Here is a 27,159-nt window from a genome sequence, read left to right on the forward strand (position 1 = left end):
TGCCTAGTTAAATAAAAATAGTCTTCCCATCTGGAACATCTTCCTTATAACTCAGTGCAGTTAAGCTCAATACATTTACATATTGTAAACTATTCTGAATTGTAAATATCATACCTGTAATATGGTTATGTTAGCTTATGTTTTAAAATATTTGTTGTTATTGTTTAAAACATTGCCCTCGAAATACCTTGTTTTGAAATAGTAATTTTGAAAAGTGCTGTTTATTGTTTAAATGATTGCTCATTGTCCTTGCTGCTAGTGGTTTACCTGCCATATATAAGAGTTCCAGCGGGACATCTGAGATCCGCGTCATGATGCTCCGACTCCAGCTCCACTGGTCCTGATAATGCTCATGTGAGTTCGGGATCAGCCAACTGCAGTGAAGCTTTCGGCATTGACCTCTAAAACGTCATACTATGATAAAAGGTCAGCCTTACTTAGATATATCATTGTGGTGTGTTGACGATCATTTGCTTTTGCTAATAAGACAAACATACTTCCAAATGTAAGGCGATCCTAATAGTTGACTGGTCCGTGCATTCACAGAAGCAGCCTATATCCAGTCTGCCATCCCGGAAGCAGAGGAATTTGGGGGTTGGGTTAGAGAAACATAGCAGCTCCGCGTGCGGTAGAGAAAGACCGCACGGATACAAACACTCACACCGCGTAACAAAATACCGAAGACGTGACCTCAAACTACACGGATACAACCACCATAAACATCGCTCCGGAATGGATAAGCGGCAAAGACAGTAGTCTCGGGTGGGACAGAGGGTGAGAAAGCAAGACCGCATCGCCTGTGTTTTTGAGTGTGCATTTATTTATTAAGTCCACTGCTCGCACAGGTGTACACCGATGACCGAGAAAGAATCAAACGACCTCGTTTATTATGGATAAGGTTATGCTGTTTGTAGCCTACACGACCCCCTTATTTCCTAGGCTAGGCTATTCCTTTGGCGAACTATGCGGGTTGGTCGGGATGTGCACTGCATGTGATGGGGAGAAATTTGAGGACATAGGCCAGACAACTAGACTAAAATATGTATTCGTGATGGTAGGCTTAAATACAGATAAAATCCCTGCCCGGCCAAACCGATAGCAATGTCGGAGAGGCAGGAGAAGGACTGGGCCCGTGAAAAATAATGGTGCGGCAGCGAGAATTCCGCTGCTCCATCCTCTCCTGTCAAATGGATGTTGCCTGTCATTGGTACAATGTGTCAATAGTTGATGTAGCCTCGTCATCACGGACGGGACGCCACTCTTGAGGATACTCCTCCGTTACTATGTCGCGTAGGCTATTGATAGCCTACAGCTAAAATGTACATATGGCTATCTCATTGACTTCATATCTATCAGTTTATAGCTATAACAGAGTCAAATTATAGGCCTATGCTTTGTGAATGTGATTTGGAAAGGTGAGCTAACCCAACAATTTTCAGCTCCCATTCGAGTTGTCTCACCTAGGCTACTTCCATTCAAGCTCTACTTTACTAGGTCTAATGTAAACAGAATACTTATTGCTCTGTCTGTGTCTGATACATAGTCTATTGACTCTTTGCTCATGGAAGTGAGTCAGCCTGAGGGATTGCAACTCACTGAGAGTCCATGTGGTTATTTAAAGTCCTTTAGCTGCCCCTGAGGCAGTGGTTTGGTGTCACGATCCAGATGAACAGGAGAGGCAGTTCATTATGGAAGCCTCCTCTATTCAAATGTCAGCAGCCTGACAAGTTTGTTAGCGTGGCCCGGAGGTGAACTTGGACACACTGATCTGAGGCACTGGAATCCTCTGCGTTTATAGTCATTGAGGCTGGCAGGACACAGTGGGATACTGTACTGATACACTTGCTCTGTAATCTCATTGGGAAACGTTTGGTTGTCTCAGAAAATCCTTAGGACTGTTTTTCTGAACAAAACATCTCCATACAGCAAGGCAGAAGGAGATGAATACTAAATTAGATTAATGGTTACAGAAAAAATGATGACCGAATGCAGACTTCACACTCACAGGAGAGTAACACGTTCTTTGGAAAGCTGTCTCCATTGTTGGAATGCTACAGTAGGACCAGTGTGAGGTGACCGAGGCTAAAGTGGAGGAGACAAGGCAATGTGTGAACACACACTGAGGTGATGACAGCATGGAAGGAGGAGAGAGCATTGTGCTATATCAGTCAGGCTCCCTGCTTAGTCATACGCTGAATATGGAATCATATCACACTCTGACCTCTTCTCGCCCTGCTGCTATCATACCGACCAGAATAACCTCAGGTTATGGATACACACAGAGAACTGGTTATAGCTGTTGTTTTACCACCAAATAACCTCTAACTTCCCTGTTTTGGTGGAGATCTCCACTGTCTATCAACTGGTTAGGGGTAGCTGTTGTCTGGGGCGATCAGAAGACTATGAAATGTAGCTTTAATCTGCTGAGGTGTGGATGGAAGGTCCAGGGGGGTATAGTTGACACTGAACACCTGGTATAGTGAGTTCAGTCTGGTTTACTACTGCTCATTTGCAAGTGAATTCAATGGATTGGCTTAGTTCTGTAAGCAGTTACCATGCAAATGTTTAGGTGAGCAGCTCAGCGCTATGGTCAGAGTGGTTTTAGGATGGTTGTAGTTCTGAAGAATAGTGTGGACATGCAGTGTTCTAAGAGAGAAACTTAATCATTGTAAAGTGTTACCCGGCCAAATGAGTACCTCACTCACGCTCCCTAGCCTGGTACCCGGTCTGTTTGTGCTGTCCTGCCAACTCCTATGATCATTGTCAGTCCAAAGACCATAGCAGTTGGCAAGACGGCACAAACATATCTGGGACCAGGCTATAGTACATACTCACTGGCCTTGCCCGGATTCCGGGGTAGAAGACTTCCTGTCCGAGTCCTGATAAGCCAGTAGGGTGAAGTTACCCCTAGATGCTGATCTTGTGTCAGTTTTGCATTTCCCCCACAAATTGTTAGAATTGGGAGAGGGGAAGCTGATCCTAGATCTTTACCGAGGGGAAACTTCACCCTGGAGCCCTGTTAACAGGAAGTCGTGCGGCATAGAGTTAATCAGAGGAGGTAAACATGGCTACCTCCCAAATGGCACTCTATTCTCTATGTAGCACAGTACTTTCTACCTCGGCACATAGGGCTCTGGACTAAAGTAGTGCACCATATAGGGGATAGGGTGCCATTTGGGTCACTGGTCATGACTCAGGGTTCTCAGGAAGAGGAAAAGGAGGGAACATTCCACACATTCAGGAGTAGTGGGGCACTGGGAATGTGTTCGATGTCATAGACTGTAGTGATAGGGAACTAGGCTACATTATCATAGGGTCGCACAGAGGAACTTACATAGTATGGACCAACACTGATATGCCAGTAGCGCTAGTGGCCAATTCCAGTCATAGCAGAAAGGTTGACTGGAGTGAACAGCAAAATGATTTTGTTTACAGTCCTAGTGTAGTCTCTCTCATCAGCCACTGTGAAAGCTATGAGTCTGGCATGAGACTAGTCATAGTGTAGTCTCTGTCATCAGCCGCTGTGAAAGCTGTGAGTCTGGCACATGAGACTAGTCATAGTGTAGTCTCTCATCAGCTGCTGTGAAAGCTATGAGACTGGCACATGAGACTAGTCATAGTGTAGTCTCTCATCAGCTGCTGTGAAAGCTATGAGACTGGCACATGAGACTAGTCATAGTGTAGTCTCTCATCAGCTGCTGTGAAAGCTATGAGTCTGGCACATGAGACCAGTCATAGTGTAGTCTCTCATCAGCTGCTGTGAAAGCTATGAGTCTGGCATGTGAGAGCAGTCATAGTGCACAGTTGTGTGACATGTTGAGAATAGCCATAGATGCTGACATCTGTTAGCTCCTAATAACAGACTAGGATTTCACATAGAAGGATAGACCAGGTTTGTGTAGTGTGTGTGTGTGTTTATTCAAGGTGGGGGACACACTTGCACACACACCTACACTAACAGAGCCAAGTGTGTGAGTCAAGATGGTTGACGTGGCATAGGAAAACACTAACTGTGAGGTTTTGTTGCATGGCAGGGTTGACTTGTCGGGGTAAGAACACACTAATACTGTACAAACATCACAGTGTAACTTGAGTACAAATGTCTGTCACTGCCTTTAAATGAAAGCTCAACCTGTAAAAGAGTTAGCTTTGCCATGTATGACTATATACGTTGCCTTCAGAAACTATTCACAGCCCTCGATTTATGATGTTATAGCCTGAATTAAAAATGAATAAAATAAAACATTTCACACCCATCTACACACAATAATAATGACAATGTGAGAACATGTTTTTAGAAATGTTAGGACATTTTAAGAGCTTTGCACACCTGGATTGTACAATATTTGCACATTATTCTTTTAAAAATTCTTCAAGCTCTGTCAAATTGGTTTGTTGATCATTTCTAGACAGCCATTTTCAATTCTTGCCATAGATTTTGAAGTAGATTTGAGTCAAAACTGTAACTAGGCCACATTGAAACATTCAATGTCGTCTTGGTAAGCAACTCCATTGTATATTTGACTTTGTGTTTTAGGATATTGTCCTGCTGTAAAGGTCATTTGTCTCCCAGTGTCTGTTGGAAAGCAGACTGAACCAGGTTTTCCTCTAGGATCTTGCCTGTGCTTAGCTCTATTTGTTTCTTTTCATACAAAAACATCTAGATTCTCTGGTCTGATGAAACCAAGATTGAACTCTTTGGCCTGAATGCCAAGCGTCACGTCTGGAGGAAACCTGGCACCATCCCTACAGTGAAGCATGGTGGTGGCAGCATCATGCTGTGGGGATGTTTTTCAGTGGCAGGGACTGGGAGACTAGTTTGGAACGAGGGAAAGATGAATGGAGCAAAGTACACAGAAATCCTTGATGAAAACCTGCTCAGGACCTCCAACTGGGGCAAAGGTTCACCATCCAAAAGGACAACGACCTTAAGCGGTACAGCCAAAACCACGCATGGGAGAATCTCCCCAAATATAGGTGTGTCAAGCTTGTAGTGTCATACCCAAGAAGAATCGAGGCTGTAATCGCTGCCAAAGGTGCTTCAACGAAGTACTTAGTAAAGGTTCTGAAAACTTATGTAAATCAAATCAAATTGTATTTGTCACATACACATGTTTAGCAGATGTTATAGCGGGTGTAGCGAAATACTTGTGTTTCTATCTCCAACAGTGCAGTAATATCTAACAATACGCACAACCTAAAAGTCAAATGAAGAATATATAAATGTGATATTTCAGTTTTTATTTTTAATAAATTAACTAACATTTATAAAAAACAGTTTTTGCTTTGTCATTATGGGGTATTGTGTATAGATGAGGGGAAAAGACAATTTAATACATTTTAGAATAAGGCTGTAACAAAACGGAGAAAAAGTCAAGGGGTCTGAATACTTTCCGAAGGCACTCTATATATGATTTGTTAATTTGAATAGGTAAATGTCATACTGTAAAACACTAGTGCCCCATGTCCTCCATTCTGACCTGATTCTGTCTCTCTCCATCCCTGTCCCCCTCTCTCACCTTTCCTCCTCCCCCCACCCCAGAGGATGGGCGCAGAGTCCTGGTGTCGGTGTAGATGTCTCTCGGTCGGCTCTTGCGACGCGCCTCCTCAAAGGCCTCGGACCTCCTGACCTTTAACCCAGGGTCGGCGGGTTCGCGGAACGGCTTGGACGGAGAGATCATCTTCTCCAAGAACAATGTGTGTGTGCACCCTGCCGAGCCCCTCCCGGGCCTGCCCGAACACCACCCAGGTACAGTATATAGCTGTCTAAGAGTCCCCTACATAAGGGTCCTATTCATTAGGGCACACCGTAACGAACGTCTTTGAAATGGAGAAAAGCATTTATCGGACAAGTTCAGGCAGTCCCTTCCTGTTTCAGTCCGTTTTCTTGCATTTGGTGCCTAGTACATACAACCCTGGGGTGTATTCAGTGAGCTGAACTATTCTGAACATCACAGAAATGTAATGAATAGCACTAACACGATTACCTATTCTACCTGACAATCATATTTGTTCTACACCATACATTTCTATCTGAATGTTCTGTAACATTACATCCTCCTGAACAGGCCCCAGCTATGACTATAGCGTTCACCTATTCCTCTGCTGTTCTTCTCTTCCCAGTGCGTCCTATAGTGTCTCTCTCTCTTTCCACCATGTACCGATGAGCTCTCACCTGAGAGATATGAGACTGTATGGTTCATTGTCTCTCACCTCTGCATTTCCTTGTTTGTTCATGAGTCAGATCTCCTTATTTCTTTTCAGGTTACTTCCTCTTTGCCTCACTTGTTTTTTGTCATACCTAGTAATGTTTCCATGTACAGTATGCCACTACTTTGTCACCTCTTCCATCATGGTATGGTATGTTAGCTATGGACAGTATATTTGTGTATCAACTTATTAAGGTTATAGATGTCTAATATATTATAGTTCTCAGGCCAAAAATATTTTTCCCATGAACCAGAAGTCAGATTGACTCCAGATTTGGTATATCTATCTATCTGACTTCTGGTTCATGGGAAGAAGGTTTGTCCTGAGGAGAACTGACTGGGTTCTGGGATCCTTTTCTCTTAGTGTGATCTTCTCAGGTGACTTCGGTTCTTGTGTTTTCTTGTGTGTCCTCTTTCTCAACCTGTCTCCAATCCTCTGATTATATGATTTCATCAGAGTGAGTGTGTGTTCTCGTGTGTGTGTTGTTGTCTGTGTTCCTGTGTGTTTGTGGCCATGTTTCTCCATCTCTCTCATGACTTCCTTCTCTCCTCAGGGTACCTGTGTGTGCACATGGAGAAGGATGAGAGCCTGGGAACCACTCTGATCCTAACCTGGGTTCCCAACTCCCGCATCCAGAGACAGGACGAGGAGGCCCTGCGTTACATCACCCCAGAGAGCTCACCTGTCCGCAGGAACGCTCGGCGCAGGCCCCGCAGGTAGAGTGGGGGGAAGGGAACGTAATGGACTTCTGTAGCTGGTGATATTGCAATAACGGGTGTTATCGGGAAAACGGCTTGTATCGCGGTAACAGGTTTTATCGTGATAACTGCTTGCATCGCGGTAACAGGTTTTATTGTGATAACTGCTTGTATTGCGGTAACAGGTTTTATTGTGATAACTGCTTGTATCGCGGTAACAGGTTTTATTGTGATAACTGCTTGCATCGCGGTAACAGGTTTTATTGTGATAACTGCTTGCATCGCGGTAACAGGTTTTATTGTGATAACTGCTTGCATCGCGGTAACAGGTTTTATTGTGATAACTGCTTGCATCGCGGTAACAGGTTTTATTGTGATAACTGCTTGCATCGCGGTAACAGGTTTTATTGTGATAACTGCTTGTATCGCGGTAACAGGTTTTATTGTGATAACTGCTTGCATTGCGGTAACAGGTTTTATTGTGATAACTGCTTGTATCGCGGTAACAGGTTTTATTGTGATAACTGCTTGTATCCTGACAACTGAGCCTGAACTTTTGTAATATAGGTGAACACTGTTTCAGGATGGTGCTTAATTTCTGGTCGAATTTCATCCTCTGAAAAAACATTTTACGGTAACACTAATGTTAACCCTACCTGCAGGCCCCATTCCCGACACCCTCCCGCCCAGGAGGAAGATGAGGACCGGGAGGAGGAGGAGAGGATTGGGAACGGAACTGGGATTGGAGGGGGCCTGGGTCTGGAGGCCAGCATAGAGCCCCCTCCTCCCCAGCAACAGCAGTCCCAGTCTGGGACGGATGAGGGGGATGAGCTGTCGGCTGACGAGGTGAGCAGGGACAGCACCATGGGCTCGGACTCAGACACCACCTTCTCCTCACCCTTCTGTCTGTCGCCCGTCAGCGAGTCCCTCTTTGAGAGCAGCGGCTCTGTGTTCCTGGACAACGAGAGCAGGTGAGCTGGGAGGGGATGTGCTTGTGTGTGTGGATAATACAGACCTTGGTTCATATTGTAATTTAAATCCTTTCAAATACTTTATCAGGGCTTTGAGTTTACATGTTATCATTAAACCAATAGAAAAAGTCAGGCTAATGCAAATAAAAGTATTTCAAAGATTTCAGTATTTGAATGCAGGTCTGTTGTCTGCACGTATTTGTTTGTGACTTGTGTTAGACATGGATATGAATGGGGTGTTTTGGTGAGTTATTATCAGTTGGATTTTGTGTGAATTATCTATGCGAGTTAGCTATTGATATGCAGGGCACAAATGGAGCTGTAGTTTCCATGGTATTTATAATTTATGTATGTATTGAATCCAGTCTGTCAGTTCAGACGCTGAATATTGGTGTCTTTATCTCGCAGTGGAGACATTGAAATAGTTTAAGCATATAAGTACATGACAGAAATGCTTTTCCAATTATTTGGGTAGAGAAGCATCCAACTTGTTAAATAAATATTTGAAACTGAATGCCAACAAGAACCTGCTACCTTTTGCATAAATATCCTATGGATATTTTAGGTAACTGGCGATTTGATCGTTTCCCCACCACTTTATAAAAGAGTTTTAAAAAGAGAGCGAGAGAGAGAGCAGCAGTGGTCGTCCGTGTTTAACGGCTATAACCTTGAATCATGTTGAACCTACACTCCAGATGCCAGTTTCTCACCTTGCAAGACAGAATTTCTCACCAGATCAAGGTAGTTGCAATAGGCCAAATCTACCACATGGTGGAGCCACCGAGAAGGGGATAAGTGTACTCTTACTGTCATTGGGGGAGGTTCACACTTCACACAGCATTTTTTTAAATTAAACCTTTATTTAACTAGGCAAGTCTGTAAATGAGAATTTGTTGTTAACTATTACTGCCTCCCAAGGCTGGATGTGTCACTGTAGGAGAGAATGGGCTGTTAAAGCAGACAATTACAAGGTTATGGTAATATCCAGTAGATGTAGGTTCTTATTGGCAACATGGGCCAAAACACACACATTGTCCTTCGCTAAATCAATCCAATTTAAGCAGCTTAGTTAGCAGTTAGCACACACATTCAGTATGTGGTCCATGCAGGAATTCTACCAACACTCTGCTCCAACCAACTAAACCATCTGGACTAAACCACTATCATGTTGCTGTACTGACCTTATGGCCATTCTCCTTTATACATCCCTCAGAGGTCGTTTCCACACAGAGGTATTTGGCCAGAAACACAGCCCAGGATGAGGGAGTTTGAAGTGTGTGTTTGTCCATTTAACACTGTAAGTGCAGTTAGTGTGTGACTTGGCAGCTTTCTCTTGCACTGCCTCTAACCTTTTCTTCCTCTCTCTCTCTCTCTCTTTTTCTCTCTCTTTATCCTTCGCTAATGTTTCTCTTTAACTCAATCTCCATTTTTTTCTCCCTGTACTTCCTCTCCCCTCTTCACTCCCTCTCTCTCCCTGGGTCTGTGTGAAACTCTCTTTGATTCCTCCCTGCTCCTGGGGTTGTTGTACTGGGCTGTGTGTCAACTGGGTGGATTAGAGGAATGGAGAGTGGTCTGGTCGGGGCCTACAGGCAGCAGCCAACCCCTCTGGAACAGCACAGCTCTCAGCTTTAATTGACACTGTTAAGGGGCCTGGGACTGGAAACATGTCACTAGGAATCATGCAGAGAGAAATAATCTGTGTGCAAGAAAGTGAGTGGGAAGAGGGAGTGTAAGAAAGTGAGAGTACATTATGTTGTTGTGTGGGAGAGACTGTGTATTGTAGCTTTGTGTGTGTGCATGCATGCATATGTGTTCCCAATGCTATTATTGTTTCACACTTTTGAAACTCATCTATATGGTTAAGCTATTAGTGGCTCCAGTACAGCATCTATATGGCTCCAGTACAGCATCTATATGGCTCCAGTACAGCATCTACTGTATATGGCTCCAGTACAGCATCTATATGGCTCCAGTACAGCATCTATATGGCTCCAGTACAGCATCTATATGGCTCCAGTACAGCATCTATATGGCTCCAGTACAGCATCTATATGGCTCCAGTACAGCATCTATATGGCTCCAGTACAGCATCTATATGGCTCCAGTACAGCATCTATATGGCTCCAGTACAGCATCTACAGTTGAAGTCGGAAATTTACAAACACTTAGGTTGGAGCCATTAAAACTCGTTTTTCAACCACTCCACAAATTTCTTGTTAACGAACTATAGTTTTGTCAAGTCTGTTAGGACATATACTTTGTGCCTGACACAAGTAATTTTTCCAACAATTATTTACAGACAGATTATTTCACTTACAATTCCAGTGGGTCAGAAGTTTACATACTGACTGTGCCTTCAAACAGCTTGGAAATTTCCAAAAAATGTCATGGCTTTAGAAGCTTCTGATAGGCTAATTAGCATAATTTGAGTCAATTAGAGGTGTACCTGTGGATTTACAGTGCCTTGCGAAAGTATTCGGCCCCCTTGAACTTTGCGACCTTTTGCCACATTTCAGGCTTCAAACATAAAGATATAAAACTATTTTTTGTGAAGAATCAACAACAAGTGGGACACAATCATGAAGTGGAACGACATTTATTGGATATTTCAAACTTTTTTAACAAATCAAAAACTGAAAAATTGGGCGTGCAAAATTATTCAGCCCCTTTACTTTCAGTGCAGCAAACTCTCTCCAGAAGTTCAGTGAGGATCTCTGAATGATCCAATGTTGACCTAAATGACTAATGATGATAAATACAATCCACCTGTGTGTAATCAAGTCTCCGTATAAATGCACCTGCACTGTGATAGTCTCAGAGGTCCGTTAAAAGCGCAGAGAGCATCATGAAGAACAAGGAACACACCAGGCAGGTCCGAGATACTGTTGTGAAGAAGTTTAAAGCCGGATTTGGATACAAAAAGATTTCCCAAGCTTTAAACATCCCAAGGAGCACTGTGCAAGCGATAATATTGAAATGGAAGGAGTATCAGACCACTGCAAATCTACCAAGACCTGGCCGTCCCTCTAAACTTTCAGCTCATACAAGGAGAAGACTGATCATAGATGCAGCCAAGAGGCCCATGATCACTCTGGATGAACTGCAGAGATCTACAGCTGAGGTGGGAGACTCTGTCCATAGGACAACAATCAGTCGTATATTGCACAAATCTGGCCTTTATGGAAGAGTGGCAAGAAGAAAGCCATTTCTTAAAGATATCCATAAAAAGTGTTGTTTAAAGTTTGCCACAAGCCACCTGGGAGACACATCAAACATGTGGACGAAGGGGCTCTGGTCAGATGAAACCAAAATTGAACTTTTTGGCAACAATGCAAAACGTTATGTTTGGCGTAAAAGCAACACAGCTGAACACACCATCCCCACTGTCAAACATGGTGGTGGCAGCATCATGGTTTGGGCCTGCTTTTCTTCAGCAGGGACAGGGAAGATGGTTAAAATTGATGGGAAGATGGATGGAGCCAAATACAGGACCATTCTGGAAGAGAACCTGATGGCGTCTGCAAAAGACCTGAGACTGGGACGGAGATTTGTATTCCAACAAGACAATGATCCAAAACATAAAGCAAAATCTACAATGGAATGGTTAAAAAATAAACATATCCAGGTGTTAGAATGGCCAAGTCAAAGTCCAGACCTGAATCCAATCGTGAATCTGTGGAAAGAACTGAAAACTGCTATTCACAAATGCTCTCCATCCAACCTCACTGAGCTCGAGCTGTTTTGCAAGGAGGAATGGGAAAAAAATTCAGTCTCTCGATGTGCAAAACTGATAGAGACATACCCCAAGCGACTTACAGCTGTAATCGCAGCAAAAGGTGGCGCTACAAAGTATTAACTTAAGGGGGCTGAATAATTTTGCACGCCCAATTTTTCAGTTTTTGATTTGTTAAAAAAGTTTGAAATATCCAATAAATGTCGTTCCACTTCATGATTGTGTCCCACTTGTTGTTGATTCTTCACAAAAAAATACAGTTTTATATCTTTATGTTTGAAGCCTGAAATGTGGCAAAAGGTCGCAAAGTTCAAGGGGGCCGAATACTTTCGCAAGGCACTGTATTTCAAGGCCTACCTTCAAACTCAGTGCCTCTTTGTTTGACATCATGGGAAAATCAAAAGAAATCAGCCAAGACCTCAGAAAAAAATGGTAGAGCTCCACAAGTCTGGTTCATCCTTGGGAGCAATTTCCAAATGCCTGAAGGTACCACGTTCATCTGTACAAACAATAGTATGCAAGTATAAACACCTTGGGACCACGCAGCCATCATTCCGCTCAGGAAGGAGACGCGTACTTTGATGAACGTACTTTGGTCCCAAAAGTGCAAATCAATCCCAGAACAACAGCAAAGGACCTTGTGAAGATGCTGGAGGAAACCGGTACAAAAGTATCTATATCCACAGCAAAACGAGTCCTATATCGACATAACCTGAAAGGCCGCTCAGCAAGAAAGAAGCCACTGCTCCAAAACCGCCATTAAAAAAGCCAGACTACGGTTTGCAACTGAACATGGTGACAAAGATTGTACTTTTTGGAGAAATGTCCTCTGGTCTGATGAAACAAAAATAGAAGAACACCATCCCAACCGTGAAGCATGGGGGTGGCAGCATCATGTTGTTGGGGTGCATTGCAGCAGGAGGGACTGATGCACTTCACAAAATAGATGGCATCATGAGAAAGGAAAATGTTGCTTCAATATATCCACATCATCTCAAGACATCAGTCAGGAAGCAAGCATACTTCCAAAGTTGTGGCAAAATGGCTTAAGGACAACAAAGTCAAGGTATTGGAGTGGCCATCACAAAGCCCTGACCTCAATGCTATAGAAAATTTGTGGGCAGAACTGGAAAAGCGTGTGCGAGCAAGGAGGCCTACAAACCTGACTCAGTTACAACAGCTCTGTCAGGAGGAATGGGCCAAAATTCACCCAACTTATTGTGGGAAGCTTGTGAAAGGCTACCCGAAACGTTTGACCCAAGTTAAACAATTTAAAAGCAATGCTACCAAATACTAATTGAGGGTATGTAAACTTCTGACCCACTGGGAATGTGATGAAAGAAATAAAAGCTGAAATAAACAAGATCCTAACTGACCTAAGACAGGGAATTTTTACTACGATTAAATGTCAGGAATTGTGAAAAACTGAGTTTAAATGTATTAGGCTAAGGTGTATGTAAACTTCTGACTTCAACTGTATATGGCTCCAGTACAGTATTCTAAACCACTGAAGGACAAAATTGCTATTTTTTATCTTTAAAACTTTTAAATTCTTAATGTATCTCAAAAGTATTTTGCTGCCCTGTACAATTGTTAGAATCTTAAACATAGGTAATTAAATCATAGTGAATTTCCATGCAAATGTACAATAATATATTTATATAACAACATAAAACCTATTTTTAGCTCTCCTCCTTTCCTTGCCCTCCCCAGAGTTTTGATTAGATGCTGTGTTTATATTTTTGTTTAGTATAAAAACATGTAATGTGTTGGTCCCCTGTTTCATGAGCTGAAATATCTCAGAAATGTTCAATATGAACAAAAGCTTATTTCTCTCAAATTTTGTGCACAAATTTGCTTACATCCCTGTTAGTGAGCATTTCTCCTTTGTCAAGATAATCCATCCACCTGAGGTGTGGCATATCAAGATGCTGATTAAATAGCATGATCATTACACAGGTGCACCTTACGCTGGGGACATTTTTTTTTTCTTCACAAAACACAACTCCACAGATGTTTTGAGGGAGCATGCAATTGGCATGCTGACTGCAGGAATGTCCTCCAGAGCTGTTGCTAGATAATTTAATGTTTATTTTTCTACCATAAGCCGCCTCCAACATTGTTTTAGAGAATTTGGCAGAGCCCAACCGGCTTCACAATCACAGACCACATGTAACCACGCCAGCCCAGGATCTCCACCTCTGGCTTCTTCACCTGCGGGATCATCTGAGACCAGCCACGCAGACAGCTGATGAAACTGTGGATTTGCACAACCGAAGAACTTCTGTACAACTGTCAGAAACCGTCTCAGGGAAGCTCATCTGCGTGCTGGTCGTTCTCACCAGGGGCTTGACCTGACTGCTATTCACCAACTTCAGGGGGCAAATTCTCACCTTCGATGGCCACTGGTACGCTGGAGAAGTGTGCTCTTCATGGATTAATGCCAGTTTCAACTCTAACGGTCAGGTGGCGTTGTGTGGGTGAGTGGTTTGCTGATGTCAATGTTGTGAACCGAGTGTCTCGTGGTGAGGTTATGGTATGGGCAGACATAAGCTATGAACAAACACAATTACATTTTATCGATGGCAAGTTTGAATGCACAGACATACCATGACGAGATCCTGAGGCCCATTGTCGTGCCATTCATCTGCCGCCATCACCTCATGTTTCAGCATGATAATGCACTGCCCCATGTCGCAAGGATCTGTACACAATTCCTGGAAGCTGAAAATGTTCCAGTTCCTCGATGGTCTGCATACTCACCAGACATGTCACACATTGAGCATGTTTGGGATGCTCTGGATATACGCGTACTACAGCGTGTTCCAGTTATTGTCAATATCCAGAAACTTCGCACAGCCATTGAAGAGGAGTGGGACAACATTCCACAGGCCACAATCAACAGCCTGATCAGCTTTATGTGAAGGAGATGTGTCGCGCTGCATGAAGCAAATGGTGGTCACACCAGATACTGACTGGTTTTCTGATCTACGCCCCTACATTTTCTTTAAGGTATCTGTGACCAACGGATGCATTTCTGTATTCCCAGTAATGTGAAATCCATAGATTAGGGCCTAATGAATTTGTTTCAATTGACTGATTTCCTCTTATGAACTGTAATTCAGTAAAATTGTTGAAATTGTTGCGTATTTGTGTATTTCATTCAGATCCCCATTAGCTGTTGAAAAAGCAGCAGCCACACAACATAGAACATGACAACATGCAGAACACTAATAGATAAGAACACAAATGTAAAGCTACATTTAAAACATCTAAAGAAAACTGTTAGTGTGTCTCTTCACAGTCCGCGTTGTTCCTTGAGGTGTTTCATATTTCTTGCCTGAGTTACCATGTAGTCATTTTCCCAGTCTCTGTTCTTACTTGGGGACTGGGTTTTTGAGCTGTGATAACTGGCTGAAAAGACAACGTGGTACTTTCAACACATCAATATTTCTTACAACGATCGACAGTGATTCAGTCAATCTCTCGTCCACTCTGAGCCAGGAGTGGCTGATATGCATGTTATTGACATTGGCCCTCCATGTACATTTGAGGGCCAGACGTGCTGCTCTGTTCTGTGCCAGCTGCAGCTTTTCTAGGTATTTGTTTTGCCGCACCTGACTGGACAACTGTTTGGTTGCATGTGATGTAAAAACAAATCAGAGCATCTCTTTATCACAGACAGACCTCTCCCCGTCTTTACAACAATGCAATCAATACAGTTTACAATCTAATAGAACACCAAGAAGTGTAGTCTCTTCTACTTGCTCAACAGCCACATCATTCATTGAGTTTAGGGACCATGGGGGTTGAGCCCCAGGCTCTGGTTCTCAGGGTGACGCCAGAGCTCTGTCCCTAGGGTAGAGCATCACGTAGGTGGCGAGCTTGTAGCTGTAGCTCCCCTGACGAGGGACATGCCATTAAAACAGCTTTTCCATCAAAACATGCTGTTGACACATACTGAGTGTACTAAACATTAAGAACACCTTCCTAATATTGAGTTGCACCCCCCCCCACACACTACTTTTTGCCCTCAGAACAGCCTCAATTTGTCAGGGCATGGACTCTACAAGGTGTCAAGCGTTCCACAGGGATGCTGGCCCATGTTGTCTCCAATACTTCCCACAGTCGTCAAATTGGCTGAATGTCATTTGGGTGGTGGACCATTCTAGATACCCACCGGAAACTGTTGTGCATGAAAAACCCAGCACCGTTGCAGTTCTTGGCACTTAAATATTTTGTCTTGTGCATTCACCCTCTGAATGCCACACATACACAATCCACGTCTCAATTGTCTCCAAGGTTAAAAATCCTTCTTTAACCTGTTTCTTTCCATTCATCTACACTGATTGTAGTGGATTTCACAAGTGACATCAATAAGGGATCATAACTTTCACCTGGATTCAGTCTATGTCATGGAAAGAGCAGGTATTCCTAATGTTTTGTCCACTCAGTGCATAGTCTGTGTATAACACTGTATACATAGGCTATAGTGTAGTCGCTATAGAGAACAGCATCAGCTACTAGTGTGAATATTTAGCATTAGCTCATTGAGATCCACTGAGGTAGATGGCATTTAAAACGTCTCCGTAAGCTTACAGTAACATAACAGTGGGTGCTATCTTCACTTCATTGATTAAGTAGACGACATTTAAAACAGGTCCATGTTCAACACCTTCTGTTGATGCTGATTAGTTAACTGGAAAGCCCATAGAGACAGATAGCTTAGCAATATCTCTGACAGTTACAGTAGTTAGCATGTAGCGCAGTTTAAATATTCCTTTAAGGCAATGTTTTAATCAATCAAATGTTGTCAGATTTTATTCAAACAGACCATTAAGTGTGAGACTTTTGGTTTCTGTATGTTCTCTCCGCACCTCAATGTAATACAATAGGCCTATGATGCAGACCTGGGTTCAAATACTTTTAAAAATCATTTCAAATTCTTCTGCCGGGCTTGATTGAGATTTCCTGTTGCAATGGAACCGATAGACCAAAATCTGCAACGCCCGTTCACCAGGCACTCCTGACAGATTTCAAATAGTTTTTGAACCCAGGTCTGCTATGACTAGGTTTATATTGAGGCAGACAGACTCTCCCCACTCCTCTGTGCTGTAGTGTCCCAGGACTGGGACCTTGTTCATGATTTGATACATGATCCAGAGGGCAGTGAATCTGACCAATGAGGTGAGACCTTACTGTCTCGATGGATCTCACATTATTTTCCCATATACAGGTATGTGACAACCCGAGACATGATCAATTCACAACCATTGATTTAGTTTGAAACTGACCAGCTCTGGCTCCTCTCATGGGACCAATAGGCTGTTTGTATTTATTATGGACTTAGAGAAATACTGTTCCATCGGCATACAAGGAAACAGCATTTAAATGTGAATGTTTTTCATATGATTGACTTGTGTTTACTGGCCCTATTTGCAATTAATACGTCACTGTGATTCTCAGGTCTGGCTCTCCGAGACGTGTCATGGGGTGTGTTTTGGTTGTTAATTGTTTGATTTACCCCCTTACCCAGGTGTGTGTGTGTGTGTGTGTGTGTGTGTGTGTAACGCAGTAGAGGAACCCCCAGCTCGGGTTACAGTGCCGGGGAAACAAACAGTGGCCGTGGGGGAATGACTGGGGAAATTGGAAGGCAGACGCTGTGATGTGTGTGTGTACAGTTTCTGTTGTGTGTGTGTGTGATGTGTGTGGTTCCCCCCCTGCACAGTAACCGCCATGCATTCTTCTCTGTCCCATGGTCTAAGCCAGAACAATCCCAGGACATAAAACAAGGAACCACAACAGGGCAGTAAAATAGACTCCTGATATTCAACACTAGTCACAAACAGTACATAGCCCCCTGTTTGCCATATCTATGCTTATGTGTTGTTAGAATTACATCCGTGTGCAATGCAATGATTCTCCAAAATCATGGTCCCATCAGTTTCCCTTAGACGCTGATCTAAGGTCTGTTTTGCATTGAGCCAGTAATAGTTGTGGGTGTAAGTTAATCTGATCCTATAACCAACTCAACTTCTCCCCCCCTCATTTTCTCAGGGAGCTGTGCGACGAGTCCATGACCCATTCGGCTAGCTCCGCCTCCAGCCTGGACAGCCACGCTCCCTCTGAGAACAACAGCCAATCGCAGGGCATGCGGTGGGAGGAACAGCAGAAGGTGCTGGCGTTGGAGCAGCTGGGGGGAGTGTTCCGGGTCGACCTGGGTCACATGAGGTCGCTCCGCCTCTTCTTCAGGTCAGCCAGGGGTCATGTGGGGTCATGTTGTCTGGATACTTTAAGACCTCAGGAACTTTACTCTCATAACAACTCACCTGCATACAGTTGTGTTGTTTGGCCTGTGAGGGTAAAGGGGAGGATTATCATTGTCCAACGATTACAAAAATGAAAAGTCACTTCAGAAACTGGGCCTATATGTATGTAAAAAATGACTGTATTTGACAATTCAGGAAATGTTTCTGAAATTCTTCTCCAACTGAGAGTTTGCTGTATATGTTATAAGCCATGTTTTAGCAGTGCAGTAACATTGTATGTGTGTTTCTGTATGTTTGAATGGTATGTTGTGATTCCAGTGATGAGGCGTGTAATAGTGGTCAGCTGGTGATCGCCAGCAGGGAGAGCCAGTATAAGGTCCTCCACTTCCACCACGCAGGTCTGGACAAGCTGGCTGAGGTCTTCCAACAGTGGAAGTGCTGCAGAGAGACGCAGCTCAAAGACCAGGTGAGGCATGTTAGCATTGGGGCTAGATATCATGTTCCTACAGTGTTAGCATTGGGGCTAGATATCATGTTCCTACAGTGTTAGCATTGTGGCTAGATACCATGTTATTTCAGTTTTAGCATAATGGCTAGTTCCTTGATATCTCTCGCTCTCTGCCCCACACCCATCTGTCTCGCTCCCTCTCTGCCCCCCACCTATCGATCTCTCTTTCTCTTCCCTCTCTCTTCCAGGTAGTGGATGAGAAGTCATGTATGCAGTTCTCCATCCGGAGGCCCACCCTGCCGTCCGCTGAGACCCACCCGGAGGAACGTCTGTACCGCCGCCTGGACGTCACCACCTGGCTCCGACACCTCAACCACAACGGACAGGTGGAGGAGGAGTACAAGCTACGCAAGGTGAGTGTGTAGCTGGGATAAGACCTTGGAAGACTGACAAACTTGCTTACATTTGTATACGATCACGTGTCTCTATTATGCAAGGGAATATTTGAACAGATTTCTTAACTAAAAATGACATGGAGCTGATTTCCTGGTGTTTTTAGTCTTATGTCAAAAACTTTTTCTCTTTTTTTGAAATTTCTCCCAATAAATGGGGGGCCAAATAAAACCACCACAGCACTAATTCGGCCAATGGGCCACCAGTTGGGGAACCCTGGTGTAGTTACTGTAAATAACATTGTTGAATTCTAGACTTCTACTACCCAGGCTGATCATGTCCTCTCTGTCCCCCCCCCCTCAGGCCATCTTCTTTGGGGGCATTGACCCATCCATCCGCGGGGAGGTGTGGCCCTTCTTACTGCACTACTACAGCTGTGACTCCTCCTCCCAGGAGAGAGAGGCCTGGAGACTGCAGAAACGCTCTGAGTACCACCACATCCAGCAGAGGAGGTAGGTGGCTGGGGGGTTTACTATAAGTAATAGCTCTCCATCCAGGGGAGCTGCACTGCTGCTGACCGTGCGTGTGTGTGTGTGTGTGTGGGGGGGGGGGGGGTTCTATTGTGTTGTTTTCGATGAAAGAAGGACATTCATAACAATGGTACATACAGTATGTGGTTAATTTATACAAAGGAATAAGGTGGCACCAAGCCATATCCTGCTAACTGTTACACACACACACACACACACCTTGTGGTTTCACTTTGCAAATGGAGCAATCAATAGACACAATTACAGAACGTTGTTATGGGAGTGCTGGGTGTAAATTAACAGGCCTCCTGGGTAAAAACATGTAATCGCTGATCAAATCATATTCTCATATTCTACCCATATTCTACTCTCATATTCTATCAATATGCTCGAAATGCACACACCACGCACGCACACACCACGCATGCACACACACCACGCACGCACGCACACACCACACACACACTAAAAGAGAGTAAAGGGTTCAACCAGTAATTTATTTGAACCTCCCAGCGTTACTTGTCTGTCTGTCCCTAATCCTTTTTCTTTTTCAATTCATTTACATTTACATTTGAGTCATTTAGCAGACGCTTGTCCAGAGCCACTTTCAGGAGCAGTTCGAGTTAAGTGCCTTGATCCAGGGCACATTGGCAGATGTTTCACCTAGTCGGCTTGGATATTCGAACCAGCACCATTTGGTTAATGGCCGTTTGCTCTTAACCGCTAGGCTACCTAAGCTTCCACACAGTGTGCATGTTTGCACAGGTGTGATACACGAGTGGACAGAATTGATATGATAATTGCTCTTAACCGCTAGGCTACCTAAGCTTCCACACAGTGTGCATGTTTGCGCAGGTGTGATACACGAGTGGACAGAATTGATATGATAATTGTCTGGTCTTCAGCGGAATGGCGTATTAACCTTTAGATTACATCAGAAGATGTCATCCAAACCAGCCAATTAGACGCTCTCTTCCTCCTGTGATGTGATGAGGCTGATGGAAAAACACTTGACTGAGCCTCCAGGGGCCATTGGCTCATCATTAAGACCCTGGAACTACAGTCTCGGCCTTCTAAAGGTGGTGGCACCGGTAACACTCTACTTAGAGCCTGCAGATATGATGCATTATGATGCAGGTATAATAACTGATTAGACTTGTCATGAACATGTATGACACCCTTATAATCATCTGTTTGTGATCCTGACTAACGACCAGCCCCTGTTAATTAAATCAATTAGTTCTATATGGAAATAAAACATTACATTATTTATATAAGTCACATTTTGAAGAATCAATTATTGCTTGTTTGATTTGATGTTCTGTGCTGTAGCCAGTACTGTTGAAGATGTTAAACATGGATGATCCTGCTGGAGAGGAGAGAGATGTCAGTATATACCTGTTCTGAACAAACACTGGAGGAGGAGAGGGTTGTGGAGAGTTGATTCAGTTTGCTCATCTATTTTCTACAAGGTCTGGTGTCTCTGTGGTCTTACATGTTAATGTTGAGTTACACGATTAGGGGATTCTGGTAGCAGGACCAGGTACAGCTGCTGACAGTTCTCCAGAAAGGGAAGAAGAGAGGGAGAGAGTGAGGCATGGAGGTAGAGAGGGGACAAGGGACTGGGCGAGAGGGATCAAGGGACTGGGAGAGAGAAGGGAGTGAGGGAGGAGACGCCGAGGGAGAGGCAGACAAACACAGACCCAGAAAGTAAACAGTTGCGTGAAGTTGCATCAGGCCTAGTGTTATTGTTCCTGGCGGGGCTCAATGGAAAACAAATAGTGTTAATGAAATCCCCTCTGCTCTGCTCGTTAGGGTAGGGGTCAGGTCCTCAGTGTTCAGGTTCTCAGCCAGAGAGTGATGGGAGGGGGTTAGGGTTAGATCATAGGTTGTTCAAGTGGTTTACATTGCCCCAACATCCTCACCCTACCCTTTTCTTGACATCCTATCAAGGGTTAAATTAAAAGTACATTTTTGAAGTTGAGTAACTGCCCTTAAGTTTGGTTGACATTAGTGCGTAGCCCCAGTATTTAACCCAGTAAAAACCCCTGTCTGTCCCTGCCATCCCCAGGTTGTCTATGAGTCCTGAGGAGCACAGTGACTTCTGGAGGAAGGTTCAGTTCACCGTGGATAAGGACGTGGTGAGAACAGACCGCAGCAACCACTTCTTCAGGGGAGAGAACAACCCCAATGTGGAGATCATGAGGTCAGGACAGATGGCTCTGTCTGGGTATTTCCCTCTCTTCTCTTACACTTTCTCTCCCCTACCACTTGTCTTTCCTCTCATCTCTATCCATATCCTTCCCTCTGTCACTCTTTATTCTACATTTCACTCTCTCCTCTCTTACCACTCTTTTCTCCTCCCTTTCTTCCTCATCTTTTCCATTTCTCATCTTTCCTATCCCATAGTCCAGTGCACAGGAGGTAATATTGTACATGAATATCATATTCTGAACCCTGGGGGAAGCTAGCTAATGACTTTCATGCTTTATTGACTCCCAGTAAGTTGTTAGAGCACTAGTTCTGATGCATACTTACAGCTAATAGCTTCCTAAATGAAGGAGCTAAAGGCTTTCAAAACCAGGCTGTTAAGTGACTCATGGCTGGTTCTCGGTATTGGTAAAAGTAACTGGGTCAAGTAGAGTAGGGGTGGGGGAGGTTAGAACTCTCATGTATTATTATGGACCAATATTGTCTCACCACTTTTCATATTTGTCTTATTCATTAGCTTACTCTGTTTTAATGCCATAGTGTTGTTTAGCTTTAAGTTCCTCTGTGTCCACATCACTAAGGACTGATCATGGTCCACACACTCCAACACAGTCGTGAAGGCACAACAACACCTCTTCCCCCTCAGGAGACTGAAAAGATTTGGCAGGGACCCTCGGATCGTTATCAAGTTCAACAGCTGCACCATTGAGAGCATCTTGACTGGCTGTATCACCGCTTGGTTTGGCAACAGCTTGGCATCCGACCGCAAGGCGCTACAGAGGGGTAGTGTGTACGGCCCAGTACATCACTGGGGCCGAGCTTCCTGCCATTAAGGACCTCTATACCAGACGGTGTCAAAAGAAGGCCCTAAAAATGATCAGACTCCAGCCACCCTAGTCATAGACTGTTCTCTCTGATACCGCACGGCAAGCGGTACCGATGCACCAAGTCTGGAACCAACAGGACCCTGAACAGCTTCTACCACCAAGCTATAAGACTGCTAAATAGTTAGTCCGGGTGGCTATTGGTTAACTATTTAACTATCTTCATTGACCCTTTTTGCCTTAACGTTTTTGACTCATCACATACACTGCTGTGACTGTTTATTATCTATCCTGTTACCTAGTCACTTTATAGGGCCCTACCTATATGTACATATCTACCTCAATGACCTCGTTCCCCTGTACATGGACTCTGTACTGGTACCTCGGGTATATAGCCAAGCTATCATTACTCATTGTGTATTTATCTCTCTGAATAGTTAGGATGAGAAGTAAGCATTTCACTGTTGGTCTACACCTGTTTACAAAGCATGTGAAAAATACCATTTGATTTGGTCTAAATTGATTGTTTTAACGACAGTGTCTAAACATCTATACGACCTGTTGGTTAGGGTGATGGGTTAGTATGACTTTGTATGTAGAACTTTATGTATGACTTAGTATGAGGTAATATGTGTAACTTAGTATGAGGTAATATGTATGACTTAGTATGAGGCGACTATGATCTCTTGATATTGTCTGTGGTGGTGTTCCTCCCTTCCTCCAGGTGTGTGCTGCTGAACTACGCGGTGTTCAACCCAGAGATGGGCTACTGCCAGGGCATGTCTGACCTGGTGGCCCCCCTGCTGACCGAGGTGCAGGATGAGAGTGACACGTTCTGGTGCTTCGTAGGCCTGATGGAGAACACCATCTTCATCAGCTCTCCCCGTGACGAGGACATGGAGAGACAACTGGTAAGGGGACAGAGAAAGTGTCTTTCTCTCTTTTTATTACACACACTTTTCTCTCTCGCTATCTGTGATTCTCGTGTTTTATTTTGTGTGTGTGTGTGGTGTTACATTCATATCCACATTAGTGCCCTAACCATCTCTCTCTCCCGCGTTCCAGATGTACCTGAGGGAGCTGTTGCGTCTGATGCTGCCCCGGTTCCACCAGCACCTGACCCAGCTGGGGGAGGACGGCCTACAGCTGCTGTTCTGTCACCGCTGGCTCCTACTCTGCTTCAAACGGGAGTTCCCCGACACAGAGGCCCTGCGTATGTGGGAGGCCTGCTGGGCACACTACCAGGTACCCAAGTTTACATCAGCATACGCACAGCAACATCATGTTGTATATGGCATTGGTGTACACCGAGCAACATCATCATGTTGTACATGGCATTGGTGTACACAGAGCAACATTATCATGTTGTACGTGGAATTGGTATACATAGAACAATACAAACACACAACATTAGCATACATACACCAATATCAAACAATGTGTATTAGCAACTGTGTGTAACAATGTTAGGAGTTTATAGCCTGCCATAGGTATAACCATCATTCATACAACACACTAGTTATGGAGATTAGAGTTGGATGTAGACACAACCAGACACACAAACTGTACTGTAGGCAGGCTCTCCACAGTCCAGTATAAATGTACTTTGTCAATAACACGCTATCGCTCCCTCAGACGGACTACTTCCATCTGTTTGCGTGTGTGGCCATCATCGTGCTGTACGGTGATGACGTGACGGAGCAGCAGTTAGCCACCGACCAGATGTTGCTCCACTTCAGTAACCTCTCCATGCACATGAACGGGGAGCTGGTGCTGCGCAAGGTAACGCTAGCAGTTAGCCTTAGCATGACGATGCGTTACTCCATCCAAGGCTGGGCCACTTTTCCTCATGCTATGCTAGGCTATACTAGCATGTTATGCAACGCTAGCATTTTACCCTCTAGTTAGCATACTATGGTGGCTGTTTAATTCTTAACTCATCCCCTCAGTGTACACTCATCGCCTGCGCCGAAGGGATTTAAAAGGAATGGCGTTTGTAATACAACAAAGCATAATAGTCCTTGTTGCTCCCCAGCCCTCAAGGAGTTTAGAAATACTTGCTGTGATCCTGCCATGTTGAGGATTTCTGAGTCATGGCCGGTAGTGTGTCTCTGTCTTCTCCTCATGTTTATGGATGCCATGTTGAGGATTTCTGAGTCATGGCCGGTAGTGTGTCTCTGTCTTCTCCTCATGTTTATGGATGCCATGTTGAGGATTTCTGAGTCATGGCCGGTAGTGTGTCTCTGTCTTCTCCTCATGTTTATGGATGCCATGTTGAGGATTTCTGAGTCATGGCCGGTAGTGTGTCTCTGTCTTCTCATGTTTATGGATGCCATGTTAGTAGTGCTGCTGCAGCAGCAACAGCACATTTTAGCATGCAGGTGTTAGGACTGTTATAGAACCCCTATCAGGTTTGATGTGTCTGAACAGCTCAGCCCTATTTAGTTTAAATTAGATCACGTTAATTGATTTTGGCTGTGTTAGATCATGTTCTTCCACGTCTGAAGGAGCTATTGATTTAGTCAAATGTTATTCAAATCTCCATGATACTAAGTGTGATACTGTTAGCTGTTTTGTAAGTCTTGAGGTATAGCTTCTTCGCTGCCTTCTGTTTCCTCCTTTCTACGTGTTTTCCTCATGTTTAACCTTTCTCTCATTCACTGCCACTCCTCTCCTCCAGTCCCTTGTTCTCTCACATGCTCTCTTTCTCTCCATTCCTTGACTCTCTCTTACGTTCTCTCTCTTCCTTTCTCTCTCCCACCCTTCCTACTACCAGGCCCGTAGTCTGCTCTACCAGTTCCGTCTGTTACCCAGAATCCCGTGCAGCCTCCATGACCTGTGTAAGCTGTGCGGTCCAGGGATGTGGGACAGTCGCTACATCCCGGCCGTGGAGTGTTCTGGGGAGCACCCCGACTCCCAGAGCTGCCCCTATGGAGGCACAGCCACCCCCCAGCCCTCAGCCTCCCCGTCACCCTCACCCTCCCCCTCACCCAACCCCACCCCACTCCCCGAGGGCAAGAGAGGCTCCAAGACCAGAGACATCTTCATGTTTCGGAAGCAGTCCTGAGTTTAAATAGGGGGGAGGGAGACAATGGTGCTAACTATAACTGTTGAGTAGATCAGAAGCTGCAGTACCACTTTTCTGCCACTAGGATTCCCAACATACTGTATGTGCTTCTCTCTGATACTTCTCTTCACGCTCTCCCCCTTTTCACAATCCCCATCTTATTAAAAGGATTTTCCACCTGATCCTTTTGTCCGGTGTGACATGGAACACTGCCTTATAAGAATGTATATTTATTTGGAACATTCAGTACCACAGACACTTGGCACTACGTTTCCCATGAAGAAGCTGCTGCTCTGCTATTGGAGGAGATTGGACAATCATCACTCTGTTGGACTGTAACCTTTCAGGGTCCACACTGTGGTCTAAGGTTGCTGGACTGGATTCAATGTGACTCCAACGGTCAAATACTGACTTGAAGGGGAATTGTTGAGATTTGAACTCCATTGAAAGGTTTTCATATGCTCACGATGGAATGTTTGTGAATAATGGAATGATATATTATCTCAGCATATTGCAATCAGGCTCAAGCCTATTAACACGACACACGTATAAACCTCCATCAACCAAGAGAGGCAAGCTGTCATTTCAACTGTCACTAAGTTAAATATTGTTACTTTTCAAATCATATTTTTTTTTCTGTTCCCTTCAGAGGGAGTGTGTGTATTTGTGGGTTTGCGATTACAATATTTAGCAATATAGTACGATTATATCCTTGCATGAGCAACCCTTTAAGTATAAAGGGCACAACCTGTTTAGCGAATAACACAAAGCGCAAAACAGAGGTGTGTGTGTATATAGGAAACTGTTTCCACAACAAGTTTTCTACAAACATCCTTATCAGACTCCTGTTCAGAAACCTGCTCATTTATTCTTACATTATCAGATGACACTGCCTGTCAGGCTGAAGGAAGGTGGGATTTCATTTATCTTTGATAAGAGGGGATATGAATAAATATGGCATCTATCAAAGCAATAGGGATTAATAAATAAAAAGTTAGACTAGATGTAGAGCTTAAATATGTGATGATGGTTGTGGATATCCCACCACTACCAGTCAGTGTACAGTTTGGTCAGCTAGCTACATATCGAATATGAGATCATGTGTTTAAGTTTACTTTAAGTTTGTTTTTGTTAAATGTCAGATAGGGCGGTTGTGTAAAAGCTCAGTGTTTTTGTTTTTCCATATCTAGAAACACATTGACCTCCACCTTGACCTCCAAGTGAATGAACACCACCATCGTTGTCACTGCACTAAACAATATTAGAATTCATTACATTTGTACAGCACAGCTTCCATCAAATACAATGAAATGTCAAGGTTCTTCACCTGCACCAACCAAGTGAATTTGTCCATATGAATGTATCCACTTTGTTACTTTCTATTCTCTTGACTGTTTATTTCACGTGTGTGTGTAAACAGCAGTGACCTCCCAACATCTGGTAATGAGTTGGGGAGCAGTCACCAATAGGCCTCCACTGACTGATCTCAATTACACAACACATCATCACAGAGCGGGTGAAAGAAAACCAACCAAAGAGGAATGGCAGCTCTGTACCCAACCTGCTCCAAATACTATTTGAAATCATTTAAAATGGTTTATTTGTGGTTGAGCGAGCTTGCCTGGCTGAGTAATGGGCCAATAGATTAGTCCCAAAAGGCAGGCAGATGACACCAAAAGCTTAAAGTATTTAAAGATTTTAATTATTTAATTAAAATGTATTTCCCAGAGAACTATCAAGGCCTATCAAGTGAAGTGTTGAGATCTGCATGTTTCCTGTAATCTGTGAGTTGTCACGGTGGCGAG

The 27,159-nt window shown here is 43.9% G+C and overlaps 1 protein-coding gene across 1 annotated transcript; it reads left to right on the forward strand.

Moving 5' to 3' along the window:
- The first annotated feature begins 296 nt into the window (after positions 1–296).
- On the forward strand, positions 297–26,002 carry LOC110515422 (TBC1 domain family member 16-like). The gene is made up of 14 exons (XM_036941536.1): positions 297–426; positions 547–774; positions 5,543–5,749; positions 6,764–6,926; positions 7,571–7,879; positions 17,670–17,864; positions 18,200–18,347; positions 18,578–18,742; positions 19,086–19,234; positions 21,324–21,458; positions 23,012–23,198; positions 23,353–23,532; positions 23,923–24,069; positions 25,064–26,002. Exons 3-14 carry the CDS (start codon positions 5,575–5,577, stop codon positions 25,352–25,354), a joined length of 2,244 nt encoding a protein of 747 aa, XP_036797431.1. The 5' UTR covers positions 297–426; positions 547–774; positions 5,543–5,574; the 3' UTR covers positions 25,355–26,002.
- Positions 26,003–27,159: the final 1,157 nt, after the last annotated feature.

This window comes from Oncorhynchus mykiss, chromosome 13 (genome assembly GCF_013265735.2).
Source record: "Oncorhynchus mykiss isolate Arlee chromosome 13, USDA_OmykA_1.1, whole genome shotgun sequence".
Taxonomy (NCBI): domain Eukaryota; kingdom Metazoa; phylum Chordata; class Actinopteri; order Salmoniformes; family Salmonidae; genus Oncorhynchus; species Oncorhynchus mykiss.

Bases quoted from the DNA above. Each gene is read 5' to 3' on its own strand.
- LOC110515422 (XM_036941536.1), top strand. From the start codon at position 5,575: ATGTCTCTCGGTCGGCTCTTGCGACGCGCCTCCTCAAAGGCCTCGGAC. The intron at 7,880-17,669 runs GTGAGCTGGGAG...TCATTTTCTCAG, and splicing joins TTCCTGGACAACGAGAGCAG to GGAGCTGTGCGACGAGTCCA. The intron at 21,459-23,011 runs GTCAGGACAGAT...CCCTTCCTCCAG, and splicing joins CCCAATGTGGAGATCATGAG to GTGTGTGCTGCTGAACTACG.